A 23172-nucleotide genomic window follows, 5' to 3' on the forward strand; every position below is an offset into this window, starting at 1 on the left:
CAATTTATGCAAAGGTGAACACTGCCAAGGTTTCACCAGAAAATAACACCTTACAATAAGGAACGGGGTAACAGACTAGAGCTTTGCAGGCTAGAAAATACCATGATCACTTCAAAGACATTTTTGCAAAATGTATTTTTAGTGTGTCATCTCCTTCTATCCCTAGCACAGAAACTTGCACTTCCAGCAGAATACACACAGAGATACAAGCAACGCATGTAGCATAAGCGTCTCAATAAAGGTTACAGGGTTATGACCCAAGTGCATAGAGCTCCTATGAGGTAAACCTGTCCCATTAAATCAGACTAACAGGACTCAGCATAAACACTGCTCTTGAGAGCTTTTGAGTTTGCTGTTTAAGTGTTATCATTCTCTTCATGGTGCACTAAAAGGCTACCACTTTGTTCAAGAGCTAATCACCAGCCCTTAAGGCAGGCTACGTACACAGGCACATATGCAAAGGCTGAGGTCTTAAGAGTTTTTTCTCCCTCAACACAGAAATTAAACAATATGACAGACAACTAATTTACTTATGTTTTAAACTGGGGACCTCTGAACAAATTTGCTTTGAAACTGCAAAACTGAATCTCAAACAGCAGGTGATGAACACAAGTGTGGGTATGGTGCCATCCTGACTGATCAGGCCATCTGAGGTATTTGAGAATATTTTAAGGGAATCACAGGACAAGGAAAAACCCTACGCATATTTTAAGGAAAAGCCACTGAAACATACCTGTTAATAACATTTCAATGCTGTAACCCATCTTCCCTGAGAAGTGAAACAAGATAGCAGCTCCCAATAACCTGAAGTCAGTAACTCCTCTGGAGTAAATAAATAATTTCAGATCTTATCACAGGGTTGACTTCTGGTGTAAAACACCAAGTTTAGGCATGAAGTAAATCTAGTTGGTTTAAAAGCATTTTAAAGAGCAGTTGCATAAATCTAAAAGTTTTTGAATGAACACTAATTTTCCAGTTAAGATATATATATATATTATATATATATATATTTCTAAATGAAAAGCATGTTTCAGGAGGCAAGTCCCACAAAACAGTTGCAAAAGACTTTGAACTGATCACATCAGCAAAGAATTAAATGATTAAATGGATACTCTGATATTAATATCTATTATTGTGAGGACTGTCCACATTTCAAGGCCAGGCTGGATGTGGCTCTGGGCAGCCTGGTCCAGTGGCTGGTGACCCTTCCCACAGCAGGGGGTTTGAAACTAGATGATCATTGAGGTCCTTTACAACCCAGGCCATTCTATGATTCTATGAGTCTATGATTACTTTGAGTTTATCCATAAAGAGATCATGTCCACGCTCACTTCTCAAGTGTTTATAGCTGAAAAATCTGACCCTAGTTTTTTTCCAAGAGATTTTTTCTGTCTTGTAAATATTCATAGAAGTAATAAAAAATACCAAAAGTGTTTGAGTAATGTGTTCTTAACTTCTGAAACTCCAAGCAGTTCACAAAAAAAAAGAAGATCCTGTTAAAGTCTAAGTAGTAAGCTGTATCTTCCAGAGCATGTTTTGCAGCAACTAGATTATGGGATGAAGCACAGCCTAATCTTATGTTCATATAGTTTTGCACATATATTTGTTGACCAAAAGACAGTATTTGTTACTAACTACTTTGCTGAATAGCATCATAAGACGATTCAACATCTTAAAAGTTAATGTAGAATATAGATTTTTCTCGGATTTTTTGTTTGCAGTTAGCCTTGTTGGAGCACAGTGCCATATTACAATTACACCTGGTCACTTCCTCATTAGTTTACTGTCCCATTTGTGCTGACAAAACTTTTAATGGGACTACCTGCAGTAGTCTTAGAGATGACATCACCCAATTTATCAGGTTTATAGTGGGGGCCATACCTACAGTTACACCAGCCAGTGAGAGAAACAATAAGAAAACTGCTAAAAATATCATTCTTCTACATTCTTTTTTACAGAATCACAGAATTGTAGGGGTTGGAAGGGACCTCCAGAGATCATCGAGTCCAACCCCCCTGCCAAAGCAGGTTCCCTACAGCAGGTCGCACAGGTCGGCATCCAGGCAGGTCTTGAACATCTCCAGAGAAGGAGACTCCACCACCTCCCTGGGCAGCCTGTTCCAGTGCTCCGTCACCTCACTGTAAAGAAGTTCTTGCGCACATTTGTGCGGAACTTCCTGTGCTGCAGTTTCCGGCCGTTTCCCCTTGTCCTGTCTCCACTCACCACTGAAAACAGTCTGGCCTCGCCATTCTGCCCCCCACACCTTAGATATTTATAGACCTGGATCAGGTCCCCTCTCAGTCTTCTTTTCTCAAGGCTGAACAGACCCAGTTCACTCAGCCTTTCCTCATAGGAGAGATGCTCCAGGCCCTTCACCATTTTTGTGGCCCTCCGCTGGACTCTTTCCAAGAGATCCCTGTCTTTTTAGTCGTGGGAAGCCCAGAACTGGACACAGTACTCCAGATGAGGCCTTACCAGGGCAGAGTAGAGGGGGAGGATCACCTCCCTCGACCTGCTGGACACGCTCTTTTTAATGCACCCCAGGATGCCATTGGCCTTTTTGGCCACAAGGGCACACTGCTGGCTCATGGCCAACCTGTCATCCACCAGGACACCCAGGTCCCTCTCCGCAGGGCTCCCCTCCAGCAGCTCATCCCCCAACCTGTACTGATGCATGGAATTATTCCTCCCCAGATGCAAGACTCCACACTTGCTTTTGTTAAACCTCATCCGGTTTTTTCTGCCCAGCTCTCCAGCCTGTCCAGGTCTCGCTGAATGGCAACACAGCCTTCAGGTGTGTCAGCCAATCCTCCCAACTTCGTATCATCAGCAAACTTGCTGAGGGTGGCCATTATCCCCTCATCAAGGTCATTGATGAAGATGTTGAACAAGACCGGACCCAGCACAGACCCCTGAGGAACACCGCTGCTTACAGGCCTCCAACCAGACTCTGCACCGCCAACAACCACCCTCTGCACTCTGCAATTTTAATTACTAATATTGTGATAACACTAAAAAAAAAAAAAACTAAAAAAAAAAAACTTAAGAGAGAATACAGCTCAGAAGGGAAAAAGAGAGTTGCTTGGCTGCAATTGATGCATCACTTTGAGTAATACGAGATGAAGCAACATGAGCAAGACTCCAGTACATGTCTTTAGAACTATTTTTCCCATTACAATTAATTGTACAATAGTTCAGGTGGAAAAAAAAGCATAAATTAAAAGAACCAAAATTCCTATCCGGGCATGAATATACTTCAGTAAAAATCAAAAAACTTGTAATTTACTTCTGCCTCGTTAATGGAAGAGATACAGCAGACAATGGAAAAATGGAGAAGTTGGGTAAGGAGCAATGTTAACGATCGCTGCCCTCCACTAATTCAATTGTGCATTTCACCAACTCAGCATGAAGTCTGTGTCAGAGAGAGCTTTTAGGACACTTTCACATTGTATTTATGTGAACAAAATAATATTTTTTACATACATAAAATATCCTGCGAAGGTAAGCATAATCCTACAGGTCCCTACCTAAGCTCTCTTACCTTGTTCCTCTTCCAGGTTCCTGTCCCTACTGAAAGAAGGTTTTGCTGCTCATGAAGCCATAACCGAACCATCGTATTTTACTCTTAAATTGGGTAAAATGACACAAATTTGAATTTTCTAGTAGTTCAGCAGGGTCCACATAGTAGCCAGTGTATCCCTGCAGAAAGTAGGGCATTAACAGAGAGGTACATAAAGCAACTTTTACAATACTGATTTCATAAGCTTCCATAACAATGATTTAATTAAGAAAAAAAAAAGAAATATCTTTATTTTCATGTCCGTGTAACAAGAGATGAAATTCTTGTAATAGCTTGCTCTTTGTCTTGCAACAAAGAGCTTTTCAGAATTAAGTGCTCTGGACAGTCTTGAAGCTACTCAAATAATCTGTAACACAGAGTTATTAATTTTATTTTACTGCTACGATGCTCATAATAAGATTACAATACTTCAAAAAACTTCCCATTAAAGGACTTGTCTTTTTTTCCCCAAATAAAAGGGCAGTTGAGATAACTCTGGCCAAAAGCTTTGTGTTGCAATGTATTTTTAGAGATAATTGCTAGGCGCTACTAAAGACATCTTATGATGTTTGCCCTTTCTTCTAATGTTTCTAAAAAAAAAAATAATACTGCTTCAAAGCAGTGCTATAATAAAAAAATATTTTTAAAATCGCGTTAAATGTTGCCATTAGATTCTGTTCTCCCCCTCAAGAGTCACCTAACAAGATGTATTTCCCTCAACTTGAAATGGCTGAAGTTAACCACAGCACACTCTATCTGTTGACACTGAAAAAAAAAAAATAGAAAAAAATCAATTTGTATCTAATAACAGTTCTTAAACGCATAACTGAATTTCACTGCTCTGCTTCCACTTCCTGACACTATGCCCACAGCGTATATTAACAGGAAATTACATACACGCACACATGGGCAAAAATTACTTAAATTCACAGATAACAAGTTTTCACACCCATGCCCATCCATCACATAAGCACTGGTAGTGAGCACGATATCCTGCATTTTACCAGCATGCCGTACTACCAAACACTAAAAACGCTGTGAAATACTTCTGAGGTTAATGAGATTCCAACAAACCGTGAGGCAAGGATGGAGGTCACCGTCAACACACTTCAACCAATTTTATCTTTCAGGTAGATGAGAAACAGCACAAAATTCTGCCCTGGAGTGGAAGCAGCAGCATCTTGTACTTCTGAGAATTCCCTTCTCCCACAGCTGTCGTTAGGTACAAGAGCTCATTACTCCATTACAAATTCAATAGAAGAAATGCTGTCTGCGTCCTCTACATTGGCTTGAGTCACTCCCAAGTTGCAGACTCACTGTTTGTCCTTAAAGGGCCAAAAAACTTCAGAGACTCAGCTCCTCTACTTCCATCTTTAAGTAGCAGATCAATATAGACTTCTGAAGAGAGCCTTGAGATCTACAGAGTTCACAAAAAATAGTCACAGAGAAACCTACACTACTACACTACTATGGGGATATCCAGTCTAGTGGGAATGCATGCAGAGAGGTACGGCTCCTAACACTGGAAGCTGACATAGAAGGACATTACTTGAGGTTTTGAGCATGCACACCAAGTGCTATAGATATATGTATATCTATATATATCATAGATAGATATATGCAGAGGAACAGGATGCCCAAGGAGGTTGGATGCCCCATCCCTGGAGGCATTCAAGACCAGGCTGGATGTGACTCTGGGAGCCTGGTCTGGTTATTGGCGACCCTGCACATAGCAGGGGGTTGAAACTGGATGAGCATTGTGGTCCTTTTCAACCCAGGCCATTCTATGATTCTATGATTCCATATATCCATTTGTGCACATTGTCCAGCCTCAATGCAAAAAGGCTAGACTAGAAGAGCATTTCTCAAACTGCCTATGCTACTTCCTAGAGACATGACATTTCTAAACAACAAGGAAAAGCATCCTATAACCTGATTTTGTAAGCATTTATTTGTATTAGCCAAGTGTTTCTCTAGAAAAGTAGCTGCACCTCAGGCACCAAAACATTTGAGAAGGGAGGGAGCAGGGGAAGCAGATGAGTGCAAATACAGCACACGGCTCTTCAGAGGGACAGAATCAAAAAAGCCACACACATTGTACAGTTCTTTTTTGTCACAATTAAACTGTTTTTCTCCGTTTTGTGTCAGTATTTTTGTTCCTAGATAAGAAAAATGTAGCAGCTTGTCCTTCCCCTTCCCTCCATTCCTACAGTAGGTCTTTCTGTTCTTTCACTGCAGAAAGAAGACCTACATTCCAAGCAGAACATCTCCTGCATTCTCTTTCTATCATGGGAGAGACAGACAGAAGAGCTGCATTAACACTAATCTCAGTACTCGCGCAGCTGTTATTCTTCAGGGGTATTGAACGGTTTTCAACAGCTCATTCTGGTCAAGTGTATGTAAAAGGCTTAGGACAGAGACCTTTATTTTTTAAAGCAGCTTTTTAACATATCACAAATAACCAGTGCCCTAAAACAAGGTGGGTTATTTAATACCTGCCTAACTCAACTCAAAAACTGGACTGAGCGACGAAGCGCCACAGATATGCAGACTTCACTACAAAACACACAACTGACAGCTATCTGTTTCAGTACAGTTTTATAACTGCACGTCTCTATTCTGCAGCTCAGGTGTACATCAAAAGCGCACAGAGTTCAGCAAGCACATCGGTATTGTGCAACAGCTGACGCGTTACTCAGCTAGATTCATTCACCTCTTCCTCTCCATTTCCCTTCTGGATGCTGATCTTTATTCTGAGCAGCCAGCAATGGATAAGCACCTGACTAAGAACCTACTCATTACTGGACTTGCTTCAAATCGCTTACATTATAAGTTTGTGCGGATTTTTTTTTTTTCCCTGTAATTTTCAAGATCAGACTTTTGAGGGAAAAAAAAAAAGGCTAAAAATTAGTTAGCTCCACTCACTCTCTTTCAGTACAGCACAACATTTAGCTGTCCTATTTGGCACAGCGAGGGAGAGAAACACAAAACTACTTCTGTTAGAATCCGTTACCTTGAAGCAGTTATGAAACTACAGCCCAACACACAAGACTGAACAATTAACATTTTACAATAGCCTTACTGGCCTGACAACGAACACTGAGGAGGCAAAGTCTCTGGGACAAATCTGTTTAACAAGGTCAATTACCTGCTTGTTTGGTTTATCAAAGCTGAAGTAACAAAATGATAGCTCTTTCTGTGACTACTAAAGGACAGCAAGTCCCCTCCTCCAAATACAAATACGAATCCCTACTGCAGGCTGCAGCAACATTCATATGGACTCTCGATGCCCTGAAAAATAAGCTCAGAAACACAGGAAACCAAAGCAGATCAAGTTTTACTCAGTATTTGAGAGAGGCAAGAAGTTGAGTCACGGTCTTCAAGACAAGAGTGTTGAAACAGTCTTTCAAAAATTTATTCTAAAAAGAATAAAGATCAAAATCTTAACAGCTTGCCAAAAAGTTATCCTATTATAAACTTGGCATTAGGTAACACAGTTGGAGATCTCTCAAGGTAATAAAGCAATACAGATATACTCCTACTTCCCAAACTATACCGGGGCAAAAACAAACACTGTCTTTCTTTCCCTTTCATTTACTCTACAGGCATTTACTACAAAACCACAGCATGGAAATAACAGCGAGATGTTAGCAAATATTAGCTACACCCAGGTTTATAGTGCTAGCATGGGAAGGCAGCTGGGAATCACATACCAGTAATTCAAGGCAGAGCATCTTTAAGATAAAAGAGGGCACTGAAGGTTCAACCTCCAGACTATAAGCATTTCTCTCTTCTTCCAGAGTACCTCTAGCCCGCTCACAAATCAAATCCCCATCAGTGGCTGAAGTACATCTTAGAATTTATTTTTTGCCCCCTCAAAAAGCTACAGCATATGTTTAAGGTGCCTTACATCACATTGCAGAAGGGTCTTGAAGTGAGGCCAGCTATGCATTTTGCTTCAAAAGTTCACTCTGATCCCATCTCCTCACTCCTGGACAGGCTGAGCTGGGGCTGAAACAGCCACATCCAACAGCACCTAACCTACTGCCCAGCACCATAAAAGCATTAAAGGTATCTCCATGCTAGGTCCTCTAGCACGGCTATGGTAAAATACAGTTCCAAAACAAAAAACATTAGCTAGTCCTATACAGAGAGAACAGAGGTACTATTCAGTCTGGCCCTGTGCTGTGCCTTCCCGGTTGGCAAAACTGCTCTAAAATGGTACCAGAACCAACAAAGGATGAGAGGGAAGGTTTAGGTTGGATATTAGGAAAAAAATTTCCTCTCAGAGTGGTAAGACATTGGCACAGGATGCACAGGGAGGTGGTGGTGTCACCCTGGAGGTGTTCAAGACACGTGTAGGTGTGGCACTGAGGGACGTGGTTAGTGGGCATGGTGGGGGTGGAATGGTGGTTGAACTATGTGATCTTAGAGGTCTTTTCCAACCTCAATGGTTCTATGGTTCTGTTCTATGAACACCACACATCAAAAGCTAACACAATGAGAAGATCTCTGTTCTGAAGACCAAAGGCTTCCCCTTAGCTTCCTATTTACGTGTGCTTTGATTTCGTGGTCTTTAAACTCATGAATTATTCTTGAAATAAGAAGCCATGGCTAAGAAGTATTTAACATCATCATAGGTTTAATTTATTCCTTATATGTTGTTCAAATTGTACAATGAGTATAGCTTAATACAAAGCTGTGTGAAGACACTTGAACAACTAGACAAACCTGATGAAGCAAGAAAGGGCTTTGGGAGCTCTACGTGTGATCTTATGCAACACCTCCACTTTCCAAAGACAAAGAGCTACACATAACAGAAAACAGCAATGATACCTGCCAGGCATTTTTTTTTTTAATGTAGGCATACAATTCAACCGTACACTGAAAATTGGACTACATACTCAAATTTTAAAATCCATTAAGACAATTATGAGGGAGAAATCACACTTTTTTATTTCCAATCATTGTAATGCCTGGTGACTTTCACTTAGTTTGACTCATTTCTGTACCATACCAACGCCATAATAAAATTTACATTGTTTTAAAAAGTACAGCTTGATTCAGCTTTGTAAGAATCCTCTACTAATTGCAGAGCGATATGCAATAGGCTCTCCACATACACACACACACACAAGACAAGGCTAGCTAGAGGGGAAGAGATGAGCAATGTTTAGTGGGAAGACCTACTTAGAAATTGGGAATAATCCATACACTCATATAGTAAAACTTACATTGCCACTTTCTAGCATTCTGTAAGAATAATCTCATATTTGAAGATCAAACATAATGCTTGGGAAGTGTGCCCAAAGCTGACAAGATTTCTATGGATCCTGGTGCTGCTATCAGACCCCGGCACAGCAAAGCTGACAGCAGTGTCACTGCTGCACAGCATCTCAACCAAGTCAAATCAGCTGCTAAAAATTATGGAGCAAGTAGGCCACCATATCAAAGCAAGTCTCCTTTTCTCTTCACTACCTCTTCCCACCTTTCACCAGAACAATGATGGAATAAATAAAAAAAAAAAAAAGTTGCATTTGGAGGAACAGTTACAGTTACTTTCTCTCTCTGACCCCTTCCTCCTGAAAAAGCAACCAAAGGATGACAAAGTATCACACAGATACAGTCAGGACTCTTCCTGCCTAACAGAAAGCACTAACTCCTGAGCTGCGCAACAGGTCGCAGAGAAAGGCAGGATCAGCCCTCCATTGGCCAGGGCCCTGGCTGAAGCCCCAGCAACGACGATTGGTAAACAGCTGTGATTTAGCACCAAACTTCCATTTGTTCTCTTGGCTCCTTTTCTACATGCTCCTACATGGAAGCTTCACACGCAGAAGAAATACTCCACGATGACACCTGAGTTAAAGCACCCCATGGACGCCATTGCAAATGGCACACAGAACTAGGAAACAGCCATGAGATACTGAAACATGAAAGAACCCAGAGCTGCAGGGAGCTAAAGGGACTTCTCTCAGACAGTGACCTGCAAGCACCCTTAACACTCGTTGCTCCCAACAGCGGCAAGCCAGCACGGGGCAGCTCAGCCGCGAAGAGCATTTAACTGCCTTTAAACAGGGACAATTTCTACAGCTTTTTTTTTTTTTGTCGGATCTACTTATTTATTTATTTATTTTCCATTTCAGAACCGCGGTTGGTGCCACGGTGCTTCTCCTCGACGAAAAATAAAGACAAAGAGGGAAACGACCGCGAAAGGGAAATTCTCAAATACCCAGAGAAACTTTCTGAAGCAGTTCGTGCCACAAAGCGGCATCCCAGAGGGCAGAGCAGACAGCAGCCCTCACAGCGACTTACGACAGGGAAACAATAGACCTGCGCGGGGAGAAGCGCGCTGCCGGCGGAGCAGCCCCTTGCCCCGGCCGTGACCTCGGGCACCCCGCTGTCGAACCCGGAGCTCTTCCCTCGGGCCCAGCCCGGCCGCCCCGCCAGCCCCGCGGCACGCAGCCGGCGCCGCCCGCCCCGTACGCAATGGCCGCTCCGCAGCGAGGCACCGCGCAGCCCCGCGCCGGCCGTCCCCCTCCCCGCCGCCCCTCCAGCTCCGGGGCCCGCTCCGCCGCCGGGCTCACCGGCGTGCTGATCCCGGGGCCACAGGTAGTAGGTGGCGGGGATGACGATGAGCCCCACGAAGCTGGTGAGGAAGTAGAAGAACGTATTGCCGCTGTCGTCGTACTGGAACTGCTGCCCCGCCATGGCCGCCCGACCGCCGCCCCCGCCGCCCGGCGGCCCCCGCTCTCGCCCTGCCGGCTCGCGCGGGGCCGAGGCAGGCGCCGCGCGATCCCGCGAGAACGGCCGCGCCCCCGCCCCTCGCCGCGCGTGAGACGTGTCACTTTGCAGCCACCATAGCCGCTCTGGCGTCACGAGCCGCGCGCAGCCGCAGCCGCCACGAGCCCCGCCCCGCACCTTCGGCGTGGGACGACCGCACAGCTGCCGGCCGGGCTCCTCCCGCCCGCGAGGTGGCGCTCGACCCGCGCTCCCCGCGTGGTGGTCCAGCGGAATGCGGAGTGCGCGGGGACGCGAGGTGCTTAATGGTGGGAGGAAAGGAGCGCGTCTCACCAGTGCCCCAGTGTTTCGATACATGTCAGCTCGGCTCACTGGGAAAACGCCGGTCTTGTCCAACAACGTCGATGACCCAGAATAAGGGATAGAATGCATCCTCAGGAGTTTGATGATGGCTGCTGGGAGGGTTGGCTGACAAACCAGAAGGCTGTGCTGCCATTTAGTCAGGTCTAGGCAGGCTGGAAAGTTTGGCAGAGAAGAACCTAATGAGGTTTAGCAAGGGAAAGTGTGGAATGCTACACTTGGGGAGGAATAATCACGTGCATAATATCATCATCATCATCATCATCACAAGTTAGGGCTGACCTGCAGGAGAGGAGCTCTGCAGAGAAGGACCTGTGGGTCCTGGTAGATGACAGGTTGGCCATCAGCCAGCTGTCTGCTCCGGTGGCCAAGAAGGCCAATGGGATCCTGGGGTGCATTAAAAAGAACATGGCCAGCAGGTCAAGTGAGGTGATCCTCTCCCCTCCCATCTCTGCCCTGGTAAGGCCTCACCTGGAGTACTGTGTCCAGTTGTGGGCTCCTCAGTTCAAGAAAGATGGGGAACTTCTGGAGAGAGTCCAGCAGAGGGCCACAAAGATGGTGAGGGGTCTGGAGCATCTCCCTTGTGAGGAAAGGCTGAAGCTGTTCAGCCTGGAGAAGAGAAGGCTGGGGGAATCTCATTGATGGTTATAAATATCTAACGGATTCAAATGGATGAGACCAGGCTCTTACAGTGGTGTAGAGTGATGTGACAAGGGGCAGTGGGCACAAACTGGGTCACAAGAAGTTTCATTAAACATGAGGAAGAAATTCTTTACTGTGAGGGTGACAGAGCACCAAAGCAGAGTGCCCAGAGAGGCTGTGGAGTCTCCTTTTCTGGAGATACTCAAGACCCACCTTGACACTTTCCTATGTAATATATGGTTTATCAGGGAGCTGGACTAGATGATCTCCAGAAATCTTTCAACCCCTACAATTTTGTGATTCTATGAAAAGGTGACAGAGAAGTTGGGATGGCAGCACAAGAAAGGGAGGTGTTAGGTATTGCTTAGTGGCAACATAATGATGGGGAAGGCTGATGTGGCAGCTGAAGGGAAAGGTATATAGTAATCCATAGATGAAAGAAATCTTCAGTTATTCAAGGAAAATGATTTTCTGTTAATTAAAATGTTTAAAATATATAGGTTTGGTTTTGTTGGTTTTTTTTTTCCAGTTATACTTTTCATTTTTTCCATTAGATCCTTCTAGAGTTGATAGGCAAAATTTAAGATACTTTCTTTAGTCTTTTGCTTTATACACTACCTTTGATTGAGTATTCTCTTGGGTACCCTCTGCAGTGGGGACAACTGTTCAAAGAGCTGGTTTGGAAGATACCTGAGTAGATGGAATACTCCCTTCCATTGCAGGACTCCAGTTTCTAACTTTTCAAAGTGAAGAAATGAAATGCTTCTGTACAGTTTAAAAAAAAAAAAAGCAAGAAGACAAGTAAGGGTCTATATAATCTACATACATACTTAGCCTGGTTTTGTAAGCAGAGGAAATGCTCTTCTGCAACTTTGTTCCTCTGCAAGTCCTTTGCTTCACTCAGATAAGGAGGAAGAGCCTTCAAAGGCAACGAAGTTTACATGGGTTTTGTGAAAATAGCCTATTGAAGGTGGAAGGTTGCTGGCTGATCGTAACTGAAGGACCTGAAGTGGGTGAGCTCACACCAGATCACCGTATAATTCACAGAGGGAACAGTATGTGTAAGTGTAGGTCTCTAGTCAATGTGTTCAGCTGATCCTGGGAGCCCAGTCAGGAGCAAAGCAGGCATCACTGATGTTTCAGGTCATAAAACTAATTCTTAATGCCATTGTTTTGCATTGATTTTCTACTGGGTATTGGTAGCATCGTTCCTTTGCCCAGTTGGCTTGTGAGGGTGCTGTCTTGGCATTAACTGGTCTAGTAAGAGAGTCCTGGGGGCTGCTCCAGGCTTCATCCTGCCTCTGCTTTTCCCATCAGCCTGTTCCAGGTGTGGAACTGTCCAGCTCTGATGGTGAAAGGCTCCTCAGGTGGGAGGTCTGTCACCCAGAAATTGAAGAGCAGAGGCAGTTGTAGCAGAGACCCTCACAGTCTAGCAGAGTGCTGTTTCTTATTAGCACAATTTCCCTATAAGCAGTAATGGCTCAGTGATCACCGACCTGTGGAATCACCTACATGATTGTTCACTCAGTGAATGACTACAGTCACCAGCATCAGTTTTGCACACCCACTGGCAATGTGTCCAGTCATGGGAGGTGGTCAGCTGCTGGTTGCCACTACCAAGCACGAGGCTTCAAGCTTTTGTCAAGGAAAGGTTCCAAAAAGCAGTCTCCTACATTCAGTCCTACTATAATTCCTCAACACGTGAGCAAGAGACCCAAGCTCCTGGCAGGTTTGCCTGCTGAGAGAAAGGAGAAATAGCAGTGTGAAGGTAGGAATCTATAAGCCTAATATCTGAAGTTGCACAGCAACCGATCTACATATAGTGTCTATGGAAGAAAAATCAGACCAGATGTGATCAGGCACTAAGGATGACAGCAGGACTGGTTCAGCAGGTAGGAATGGTGACGTTCCAAACATCCCTGTTGCAACAGATATGCAGTTGCAAAACAGAATGAAAGGTTTTATGACCTGTGAAATGGGAATGACAATTCAGCAGAAATGCCTACAGATGTGGGTACTTGTACCCCAGATGTCACGGCCTTCCTGAACTTCTGTGCGTTGAAATCCGATGAAATCCGAGTAGAACTGCCAGAAGCAGGGAACGGCCGGCAGATGGCAATCCGACACTGCTCTGGGACTCCCTCCAGCTCACACAGCTGCCAAACCAATCTGATAACAGGGTGATGTATTTCAAACGATTTGCCAGTTTTGCGGGTATATTGGTTTCCAATAAAATGCAGTGTGACATTATGTAAGTCTGCCATATCTGGGTCATTAAGGCAAGAATGGAAGAACGCTCTTAGTGTGTTTAGGTGGGGAGGAGAGAAGATAGCAGATTTCTATGACATATTTCATTGAAATGGGCATTGCTAACAGAATAGCTCTTTGTAAGAGTTTCAGAAGCACCTGTAGCTGTGAAAAAGTGTGAGAAGGGCAGCAGGAGGTGCACTGTGCATGCAACTAGGATTCTCTTTGGGCTGCTCAGTCGTGTTCAATGTTTACTCATCTCACAGCCACCTCCACTCTGCAGGCAGCGGCACACAGGAGTCTTTGCTCGTTCTTATGTACCTGATTTGGTTCTGAAGAGGGGTGAGGAAGCCACGTAATGCATTCTCTTTGGCACGTTTCACAACATTTTGGCATGATTCCACAAAAGCTTCCACAGATCCACTCCTGACTAGGCACAACGGTTTGCTGGGCTGATTTGGGATGGGAGAGGCGGTGGATAGACGCTGGGGGGCAGCGGTGTGAGGATCTGTTGGACAGACCCGCAGCCTGCTGAGTACTGCAGACCTTCGCCCTGCTTTGCATCTGTAGTTCATACCTGTAGTTACAGATGGCAGGAAATCGGTGGTATTTCCTACTGAGAGATGACAAATTCGGGAAAAAGATACTAGAGGAAGTTGCTGGGAGCCTGTATCGCAATTGTATAGAGATTAATGGCAGCCAAAAGAAGTAGAACAAAATAAAATCAGACAAAAACCAACCGAACAAATAAAAAAATACACCTAGTGCTCCTGAACAAAGTATGGTGCCAGAAGAACCTAGAGAGTGGGCACATAAGTTATGCACCTCATAAGCTCATCTGGGCTGTGATTTTCTGCAGTCTTGCCCTTGGAAGAAGATCAAGTGATGGAAAAGTTACATCAGGGATGTACATCAGTTTTGTTGGCATTCTGGCTTACTTTCACCTTTCCTGTTTGGTGCTAGGGATAACTGAGAGGATGGGAGTCCAACATGCAAGTTTCTCAGGGGAGGTCCCTCTCCATTCTTTCTGGGCCCACAGCAAAGGCAAACTCCTCTTTCTCTTCTCCCTCTTCTTGTGTTCTCACTGACTTTCTCTTTTTCTCATCTTTCCCTCTTCCTCACTTGCTTTTTCTTCTTCTCCCTCTCTCCCTCTGCCACTCTGTCGTTCCCTCTCTCACAAAAAGAGGATGCCCCAGCACCAGTGCTGCCGTGAGGGTTCAGCCCATGCAAAGGTTCAGGCTTTGCTTCACTCTGACAAAGGTCTCATAATTGGGAATGCTAAAGATGAAAGCTGGAGTGCTGCTGCTGCTCCTCTGGAAATCAGAAAGCGTTGTGGTTAAATCCAGCAACTGGGACTCAGGGGTATTACGAGGATAGGCACAACAGAGGTGCAGTAAGTGGATTATCCCTTTTTTTTTTCCCTATGTTTCCCTTTTTTTTGTTTAAATTAGCGATTTTATACCACTGTATTAAACATAGCCTAAAAATGATATAGTAGCATTTCCCTTAGAAATGGGAAATGGTTTAGAAATTGTACTTACTTCTTTGCATTTGGAATTGTTCAAACAGTATCTGTTTTGATAGTTGACCTTGTAAAGTGGGGAAGACAGAAGTAAGTCACAAAGATCCTGTGGGTTAAACTATTTTCCAAGCTGATTATAAAGCTTAGCGCTCAAGTGGCCTTTGCACAGAAACTCACAAAATACCTTTTCTTTTTAAAGGGTTATCATCACCTAATTCATTTTACCTCTGCTTTCGCATTAGAGGTATTGTTTACTCCTGTGCTGCTCAGAAAATGCTCAGTAAGTGTGATATTATGGCCCACCCTACAAACCTGGTCCAAGTTATAGCAGCTTAGCACAATGCCACAGTCTGTTCACCGTGGCAGTTTGAATATTTAAGAAGGGCTTTCCCTGACATTTTATTTGTTTTTCACTTATGCTACCAGTGATCAAGCAAAATTCACATTGACACCGCTGTCTGACTAATAGCAATGCCAGCGTTGCCCAAAAAATAGTTGCAGAATCACATTGCAGATGCAGTGTTATTTGTAAGGGCTTGTGCTGGCTTCCAGGCAGCTTTTGTCAGTTTTCATTTATGACTTATAATTAACTACAGATCTCTGCTTCGCTTTATCTTCTGCTTATTTTTTAGGGGCAAAATCTCCTGTATTAAGACCAAAGCATCAGAAAGCAGAGGGTAACAATTGTTTTCTTGAAGGTCGATATGCAGTTGATATCAAATAGAAATCATGGCAAAAATAAAAAAGACTAACTACATCTCATATTTGTGGCTAATGTAAATCAAAGTATGGCTTAAGTTGGAAGGGACCTTAAACATCACTGATCTTCATTCTTCTTCCACAGACAGGGCTGCCACCCCCCAGATCAGCTGCCCAGGGCCACATCCAACCTAGCCTTGAGCACCTCCAGGGATGGGATGGGGCATCACAGCTTCTCTGGGCAGCTTGTGCAAGTGAATGGCAGTTGGCATGTACACCTGATGGGGAAAGTGAAGAAAGAGGAGGCATGTGCAAGGGCAACTGAAGGACTGAGGAGATCATCTTATGATCACCTCATAAGGAGAGACCGGGCAGGAAAGGACCCTGCATAGGGAATGGTGGGAAGGAACGTGTTCAAGGTTTACAAGGCTTTGAAAACTACACATAAGCAGAAGCACCATTCATAAATATCGCAATATCAGCATGGGGGCAACTTGAAGAAACTGGCAGGAGACTGGTTTCAAATAGACGAAGGAAAGAATTTATGTATGCAGAATGTAGTGCACTCTCATAGTTGCCAGCTGTAAGATGCTGAGGGAATCATATCATGTCAGCTAGTTCGCAAACTAATTTGGTGGACATCAGGCCCATGGATGGGTGCTAGAAGGACTAGGCCCTGAACATCCCCAGTGCAACAGAGAAAGGAGGCAATGAGCCTTAAGTTCTGAGTTCCAAGACCCTAAGTTCTTTAAAGAGAGAGGGGTGAGGTGCTGGAACAGGCTGCCCAGAGAGGCTGTGGATGCTCCATCCCTGCAAGTGTTCAAGGCCACATTGGATGGGGACCTGGGCAGCCTGGTCTAGCATTAAATGAGGAGGTTGGTGGCCCTGCGTGTGGCAGGGGGGTCGGAGATTCATGATCTTTGAGGTCCCTTCCAACCCTGGCCATTCTGTGATTTTGTGTGAGCCACTGAGGATGCACTCCATGCACACAGAGCATCTTGAGTAAGATGGCCCTTGGTGTCAGACTGCAGTCCTCTGCTCAGTGAGCCAAAGCAATGACTGGGGATGTGGGTGCAGAAGGCAGGGCATAAGCTTGAATCAGTGGGGTTCATACTAACCTACTGGGGACAGGGACACATCACTACGTATTTGTAGGGAAAGGGTCGGGCCAGCACTTTAGACAGTGATTAACAAGAGGTATATCCTACCTCACACCAGCTCATCATATGCACAGCAGCTCCAGCCCAGCTAAACACAAATCTCCTCCAGTTGCAATGGCAGTGGTGCAGCCAGACAACTGCAGTTTTGATGCTCAGTGGAAGTATTCTTGAAAGCTTTCTTTCCCTTGTTGTCTGCTGATGTATATGAAATAAAGACCTGTAAAAATACCTGTTTTCATATTAATTCATTTTTTCCTTCACACATTTCCAATTTGCCTGGCTTTTTTTTTTTTTTTTTAAATCTCTTTAGCTATCCGGCTGACAAACCCAAAGCCGTATTATATTCTCTATCTTACACCTCAGACACCAGGTGATAAAGATCTGCAAGAAAATGCAGAGTCCATGTGAGCACACTGAGTGAATAATGCAGTTCTGTAGAACTCTTTTGATTACTCCTCACCAAAACACTGCACTCTGTGACACGTCTGTGACCACAACCTTCCCAAGCACAAGCTGCTAAAGAGCTCTCACTGGGATGAGGTAAGCACGCAAGATTGATTCGTGCAATGTCTTCTCACTGTGCTCAGCACTTCACATCATGCTTTCAGATGCACAGTGCTGTGTTTTCCTACAGCGAGATCAGTTTCTGAATTAGTAAAGGAAAACGTGCCAGTATCTGTTTTGTGTGCTTCCAGAGGTGTATTTAAGATTGATTGAACAGATTTTTAAGGAAGGACCTCCAGCGTTTTTCCAACCCTGTCAGAACACTGAAGGAAGCCACTGTGAGGCTCAGCCCATACCGCTTTATGTTGAGGCACACATTTCTGAGCACCAGGGTTTACACAGCAAATGCTACAGCCTCTCATGGCAGCAACTTAGAGGGCAATGCTATGATTTTAATAAAGCTGTCAGATTAAGTGACTGCGTGGTTACACCGTGATATTAATACATGTTCTTAACTGTCAATTAGTTAACTGGCTAATAGAAAGAGCCCAGCTTATAGGATTTTACTAATGAATATAATGCTTTGTTTCTGGGCAAAACATATGCTTTGGATATATAATTAGAAAAGCCCCCCCCGCCCCCCATCGAGAGAGCATGTGCAGCTGAATAAAGGAGCTCATTATACCTGTGAGGGGTCAAAGTCTGTGGATCTGTAGCTTATGGTATTATGACAGATTACAAAATCACTCCATTATGTTAGTCAATCTGTTTCCAAGCACACACTAGCGGGGAGCAGGGCACTAGAAACTCCCAAGCACGGCTCCCAGTGGCTTTTCCCGAAGGTCTTATGATAGGTCAGCTGCCAGTGGCATCACCTCTGACAGCTCACATGTCAGACCTCTGCTGTACGACTTCTGTCTTTGTTATTGCAGAGCCTCTTCACTGGCAATCAATGCCTGCTTCAGGTTGCAAAGAGCTCCTGGTAAGAGCTGAAACAAATTTGAAATCCATGGGTAGCCACCATTTGTGCTAATGAAAGAAAAAAAGCAGAGCACTTATGCTCCATCTGACCTCCCTCAGGCTCTCTCCTTAATAAAAAAAAAAAAAAAAAAGAAAGAAAGAAAGAAAGGAAAGAAAAAAAAAAAAGAAAACAAGTTTTTAAGTAGAGAGGAGAAAGAACAGCTGAGCAGCAACAGCTGGGAGGGAAAGCATCAGGTTCAGCATCAGTGTGTTTGAGGGTTTGAAAAGAAAAAAAAGTAATTCACATGCAGGACAAAGAGATTTCAGACATGATAGACATTCTAAAAAATATTTGACTTTCCTAATCTTTCAGGGAAATTATTCTGCTGGAAAGTCTTATTCAGTCAGTTCAGCATAAAACTCCCTGGTACCAAGAAGAAAGAAAATCCTCTTGCCTTGGAGAAACGTGGAACTCGCCAGCACTGCTCTGGGCTGCTGCTCTGCCAGGCGCCGCGGAGAACGGCTGCTGCCACCGGAGTGCTGCTGGGTGTAAAGGAGGGCAGCAGCACAAAATGGGGAGCACAAGGGGAAGCTTCTCCTCTCCAATAGACCCCAGAAGCTGTGCAGCTGTCCTGTTGCAGGCACACAGCTGCCAGGAAATAGGCCATGCTGGATACACAACTCCATGCACCCCGTGTGCTCCCATCTCCCTGACACTGTGGCTCCTTGGTGGCTCCCAGCCCATTCATTTGTCTCATTTCTTTGCAGACTGCACAGCTCACTGTAGCTCCTCTTAATCCCCAGAGGCAGGACCCGGACGTGGTGGCAGTCACCCCATACCCCCTGAGATCAGCAGAGTGACATAGTCTTATGCCGGGCAATGGCCGAGGCCATGCACTCAGATGTGTTTGGCTAGCAGCCTCAGAGTTCTCGACTTTTCAACAAAAGGCACTGAGAAGAGCTTTTGATATGGTTATTTGATCAGAGATCAAACGTTTCCCCTTTGAGTTCATCCTTTTCATGTTTCCAGTATGTAAGTTACATTTAAAAAAACACCCTGCAGGTGTTTGGACACGTGCTTGGAGAAATCTCTGGGGCAATCGCAGCAGAGAAATGGCAAAGGTTTACGAAATAACGACCAGGGACTGGTGCTGGCCCTGTGTGCTGCCTCCACAGGGTGAGTTTGGAGCTGCCCTGCTGATGTGCCACTCTGCACCTTACCCTCCACCCAGCAGGCCTCGGTGAGGTGCTTGCTGCCGTGAGCATGGCTGTTGTCCATGGGCCATGGCTTTGCACTGCTCCCAAACCACCTGCAGAACAAGATTTCCTTCCAGGAAATAACAAAGCCCAAGCAGGCAGGCATCTTTCCTGGGGTTTCATTTTTCTTTAAATGACCTTTACAATGTTTTCCCTTAAAGCAATGTCTATTTTTAACCCACTGATGCTATTTAATTAGTCATTTTTCACGAGAGGCTGACTGGAATTCATGCTCTTTTTCTACCCTTTTAGCAGCATCTACGTTTATTTTCCTACCAGAGAGTAAGATGGGATCTCTTAGTCTCAGATCTAATGATCTCTAATGGTTATTTCCTTCTCCTTTACCATTCACCTCAGACCCTGGAGGTCAGTAGCTCAGTCGCCACACTTTATGGTTCATCTGACTCAGTGCAGCAGCTGATTAATGTGCTCTAAAGTCAAGAAGATTCATTTAGAAATCTATTTTTTCAGTCACTTATGTACCTGTCCCTGGTGAGCACTGCTAGGGGACACCACAGGGGTTGCTGGGCATGCGCTGGGCTGCCTTTTGCAAAGTGCAGCTGGTTGAATGTCATATAAACAAACAGGCAAGGTTGTGTTGGCCATGCCAACCAGCCAACAGGAAAGTTAAAAGCCAAGGAAATTGTTCCAGGAAAAAGAAAGAAAAGCTTAATCTTAGTAAAAATATAGTCCCTGAGCGCTGGCAGGGTCAGGGTCAGATTGGGTTACGTGTTGTATAAGTCCCTGTTACACAAGCCAAGGCAGGCAGAGGCTTTCCCAGGGCCATTCAACCCTGTTTTCTCTTGCACAGTTTGGTGTTTCTTGCTCATTCCTTTTTTCCCTCACTGTCCCTTCTCCTGATGTCTGCTGGACATCAAACAGATCAGTCCACGTGTTTCCATCATTGTGATTCGGGAGTTCCTGACAATCACTTTGTCTTTAAATAAAATAGATGTGGGAGCTTACAGGGAGATCTGCAGTAACTACAGTGATCTACAGTGGCTGCAGTAAAGTATAAATATACATTTTCATATATATATATACATATACACACACACTTATACATGTATGTATATCTTATGCATACAGATACTGCCTGTCTGTGTTACAAACAAAAAAACATACTCATAGAATGGCTTGGGTTGGAAGAGACCTTAAAGATCATCCAGTTCTGATCCTTTAGGTAATGCTCATTCTGCACTAGTGAAACAGTCTGCTCCAAAGCAAAGCAGTTAGAACACAGGGATTAGATGCAACCATCACTTACACCTGTGCAGTCTGGGCAAAATAACAAATGGCATTGTTCTGATAATTAAAAAAACCAAAAACGTACCACCATATTTCATATAAATAGCATGACTGTTATTACTCATCCCATGGCCAGCTTCATTGCAACTATTCTGAAAGATACTTTCCCTTCCAAATATCTTTTCCCCCCAAAGCATCCCCTCCTATTCAGCTTGAGACTCTGTTTTTTCCAGGAAGATTAGTTGGCAAGCCAGCATCTTGGCCAGTGCTTGCCAGCCTTCTCTTTACATACCTGTACCCATCATCCAGACAGACATCCTGAAAGCATCTTCAGGATATTTTTTCAGTGGAGCTATGCAAATTAAGACTGCTCTTCCAAGCAGGCTTTCAGAGAGCATCTCCAGCTCCAGAAAAAGCCACCTTGAATCTCTTGACTCTTCCTTTGTCAGATCACTTTTGAATTCCCAGTTTGCCAAAGAGACACACACGTTCCAGTCAGAAACACAACCTCAGCTCGATAACCTATTCTGGCACACCACAAACACTCTACTTTTGGTATCTTTCTCATTTCTGTGTTTGACTAATGGCTCTCAATTCAGCACACTTCTGCAGTACTTGACACCAAGACCCAGAAAAGCTGCTAAGTATACACTTGCAACTCATCTGTCTTGCAAAGAAAAAGAATGATAACGCTGTATTGCAAACAGCATCCCTGGAAAATTCCTAACAATTTTTCTTAACCACAGAGAACATACAAAACATCCTAACAACTACAACCTGCTTCTTAACCAAAAAGAAGGGCGCTGTCTAATGCAGTCTTTCCATGACAAGGAAAGAACAAAACAGTACCTGAAACCCGCTGACTTTAGAGCCTTCCATCTGAGGACTGCCCCTGGAGCAGGAAGGCAGATACACAGAGCTTGAGCTGAAAGATGCAGAGTTTACAGTCTTCAGATTTTGCCAGGCATTATACCTAAGCAGGTGTGTGTTTTATACCTTGGCTAGGCATGAGTGACACAGATACTTTATGTTTCCCTGTCCCTTTCTGTAGACTTCTTTTTAAGTCACTCGTCTTATACCCCATCTATCCCAGGTCTTCTCTGTGCAAAGCCAAGACATCTGCACCTTGCAGTGAACACTACCTTTGGCAAGCTGACTGCTGCTCTTCCAAATAAATAAATAAACAAGAAGTGAATAAAGTCCAAAGGAATATTCTGATTGTCAGTGGCTGTTCTGCCTTAAACTAGATCAGTTTGACATAAGCCATTTATTTCATGGTTAACCCCGGAAAAGTCCTGCAGGGAACAGAAATTCGTGCATTAATCCTGCTCACCAGTTTGGTTCCACCTTGGGTTGGATGAAGGAGCTGCTGCAACCCAAACTCAAATTTATTGCTCCAAAATAGCAATAAAAATAGTAAAATAGCAACACTCCAGAGCCCCTTGTGATCCTCACGCAAACTCTTTATTACGGAGGGAAGAAAGAGACAACACTGTAAAGTGTTGAGCATTACAACGAAACATAAAGCAGCATTAAAGTTGCTCTGTGCCTAATGCTGTGGTTTAAGCAGCTAATCTTGTTTTGGTTGAATGGCATGTTCATTACAGCAAATAAATCAGCAACGTGTGGGATTATTGAAGAGGAAAGACATATTAAACCAGTTTAGGGCATCATATTGATTTTTTTTTTTTAAGTGTCCGATTTAGCCTGGCGTTTTTCAACAGTCAGTTCTAATAAATGCTTGCAGAGTACAGATTAAGCAGGTGGGAATGCTGCCCAGAAAGAGTATTATGAATAACTTAAGGCACTGGTTTAATTGCAGCAATCCATGATACTTACTGCGCTGGCACCAGAGTGGAATTTTCAGTATTAAAAGTTAAAACTTCAACCCAACTACTAGCAAGTCTCTCTCTTTTCTGAAATATTTGAAATAGCTTTCCAACACTTTCACCTTAGACAGGAGTAGGGAAAGATTTTCAGGGTTCATTTAATTATTGAACTTCTAGCATAACTCATTAAGTAATTTTAAAAACATAATCAGCAGCTGTTAACTTGACACTACTTGCATCTGGCCACAATGCAGTGCAGCAGCATCCCTGCTCTCCTTGCCATTCCTTTTTGTGAGATACACAGAAGCAAAACAGCCCAAAGGCAGCTCACACTCCTTCCAAAGCAATGCTGTGCTATAGAGCATTCCTGTACTGTACTATTCCTGTACTTTAACCACAGCAGACAGGCCAGGAGGCTGCTGAGGCTGCAGGGCACATCAGTTTTCTCCTGTTTATTTCTCCAGTTACCCACCACCCATGTGCTGGGGAGCAGGGAGCACATCTTGT

The 23172-nt window shown here is 44.2% G+C and overlaps 1 protein-coding gene across 1 annotated transcript in view; it reads right to left on the reverse strand.

Moving 5' to 3' along the window:
• The window catches only part of SEC63 (SEC63 homolog, protein translocation regulator), a 55026-nt gene extending 44703 nt beyond the window's left edge, over positions 1–10323 (reverse strand). Inside the window, exon 1 of the mRNA XM_052689486.1 lies at positions 10144–10323. Coding sequence (XP_052545446.1) covers positions 10144–10267 — 124 coding nt within the window. The 5' untranslated portion in view covers positions 10268–10323. The remainder of the gene's footprint in view (positions 1–10143) is intronic.
• Between the last annotated feature and the right edge of the window lie 12849 nt (positions 10324–23172).

Source organism: Tympanuchus pallidicinctus, unplaced genomic scaffold (genome assembly GCF_026119805.1).
Source record: "Tympanuchus pallidicinctus isolate F22 unplaced genomic scaffold, pur_lepc_1.0 scaffold1, whole genome shotgun sequence".
Lineage (NCBI taxonomy): Eukaryota > Metazoa > Chordata > Aves > Galliformes > Phasianidae > Tympanuchus > Tympanuchus pallidicinctus.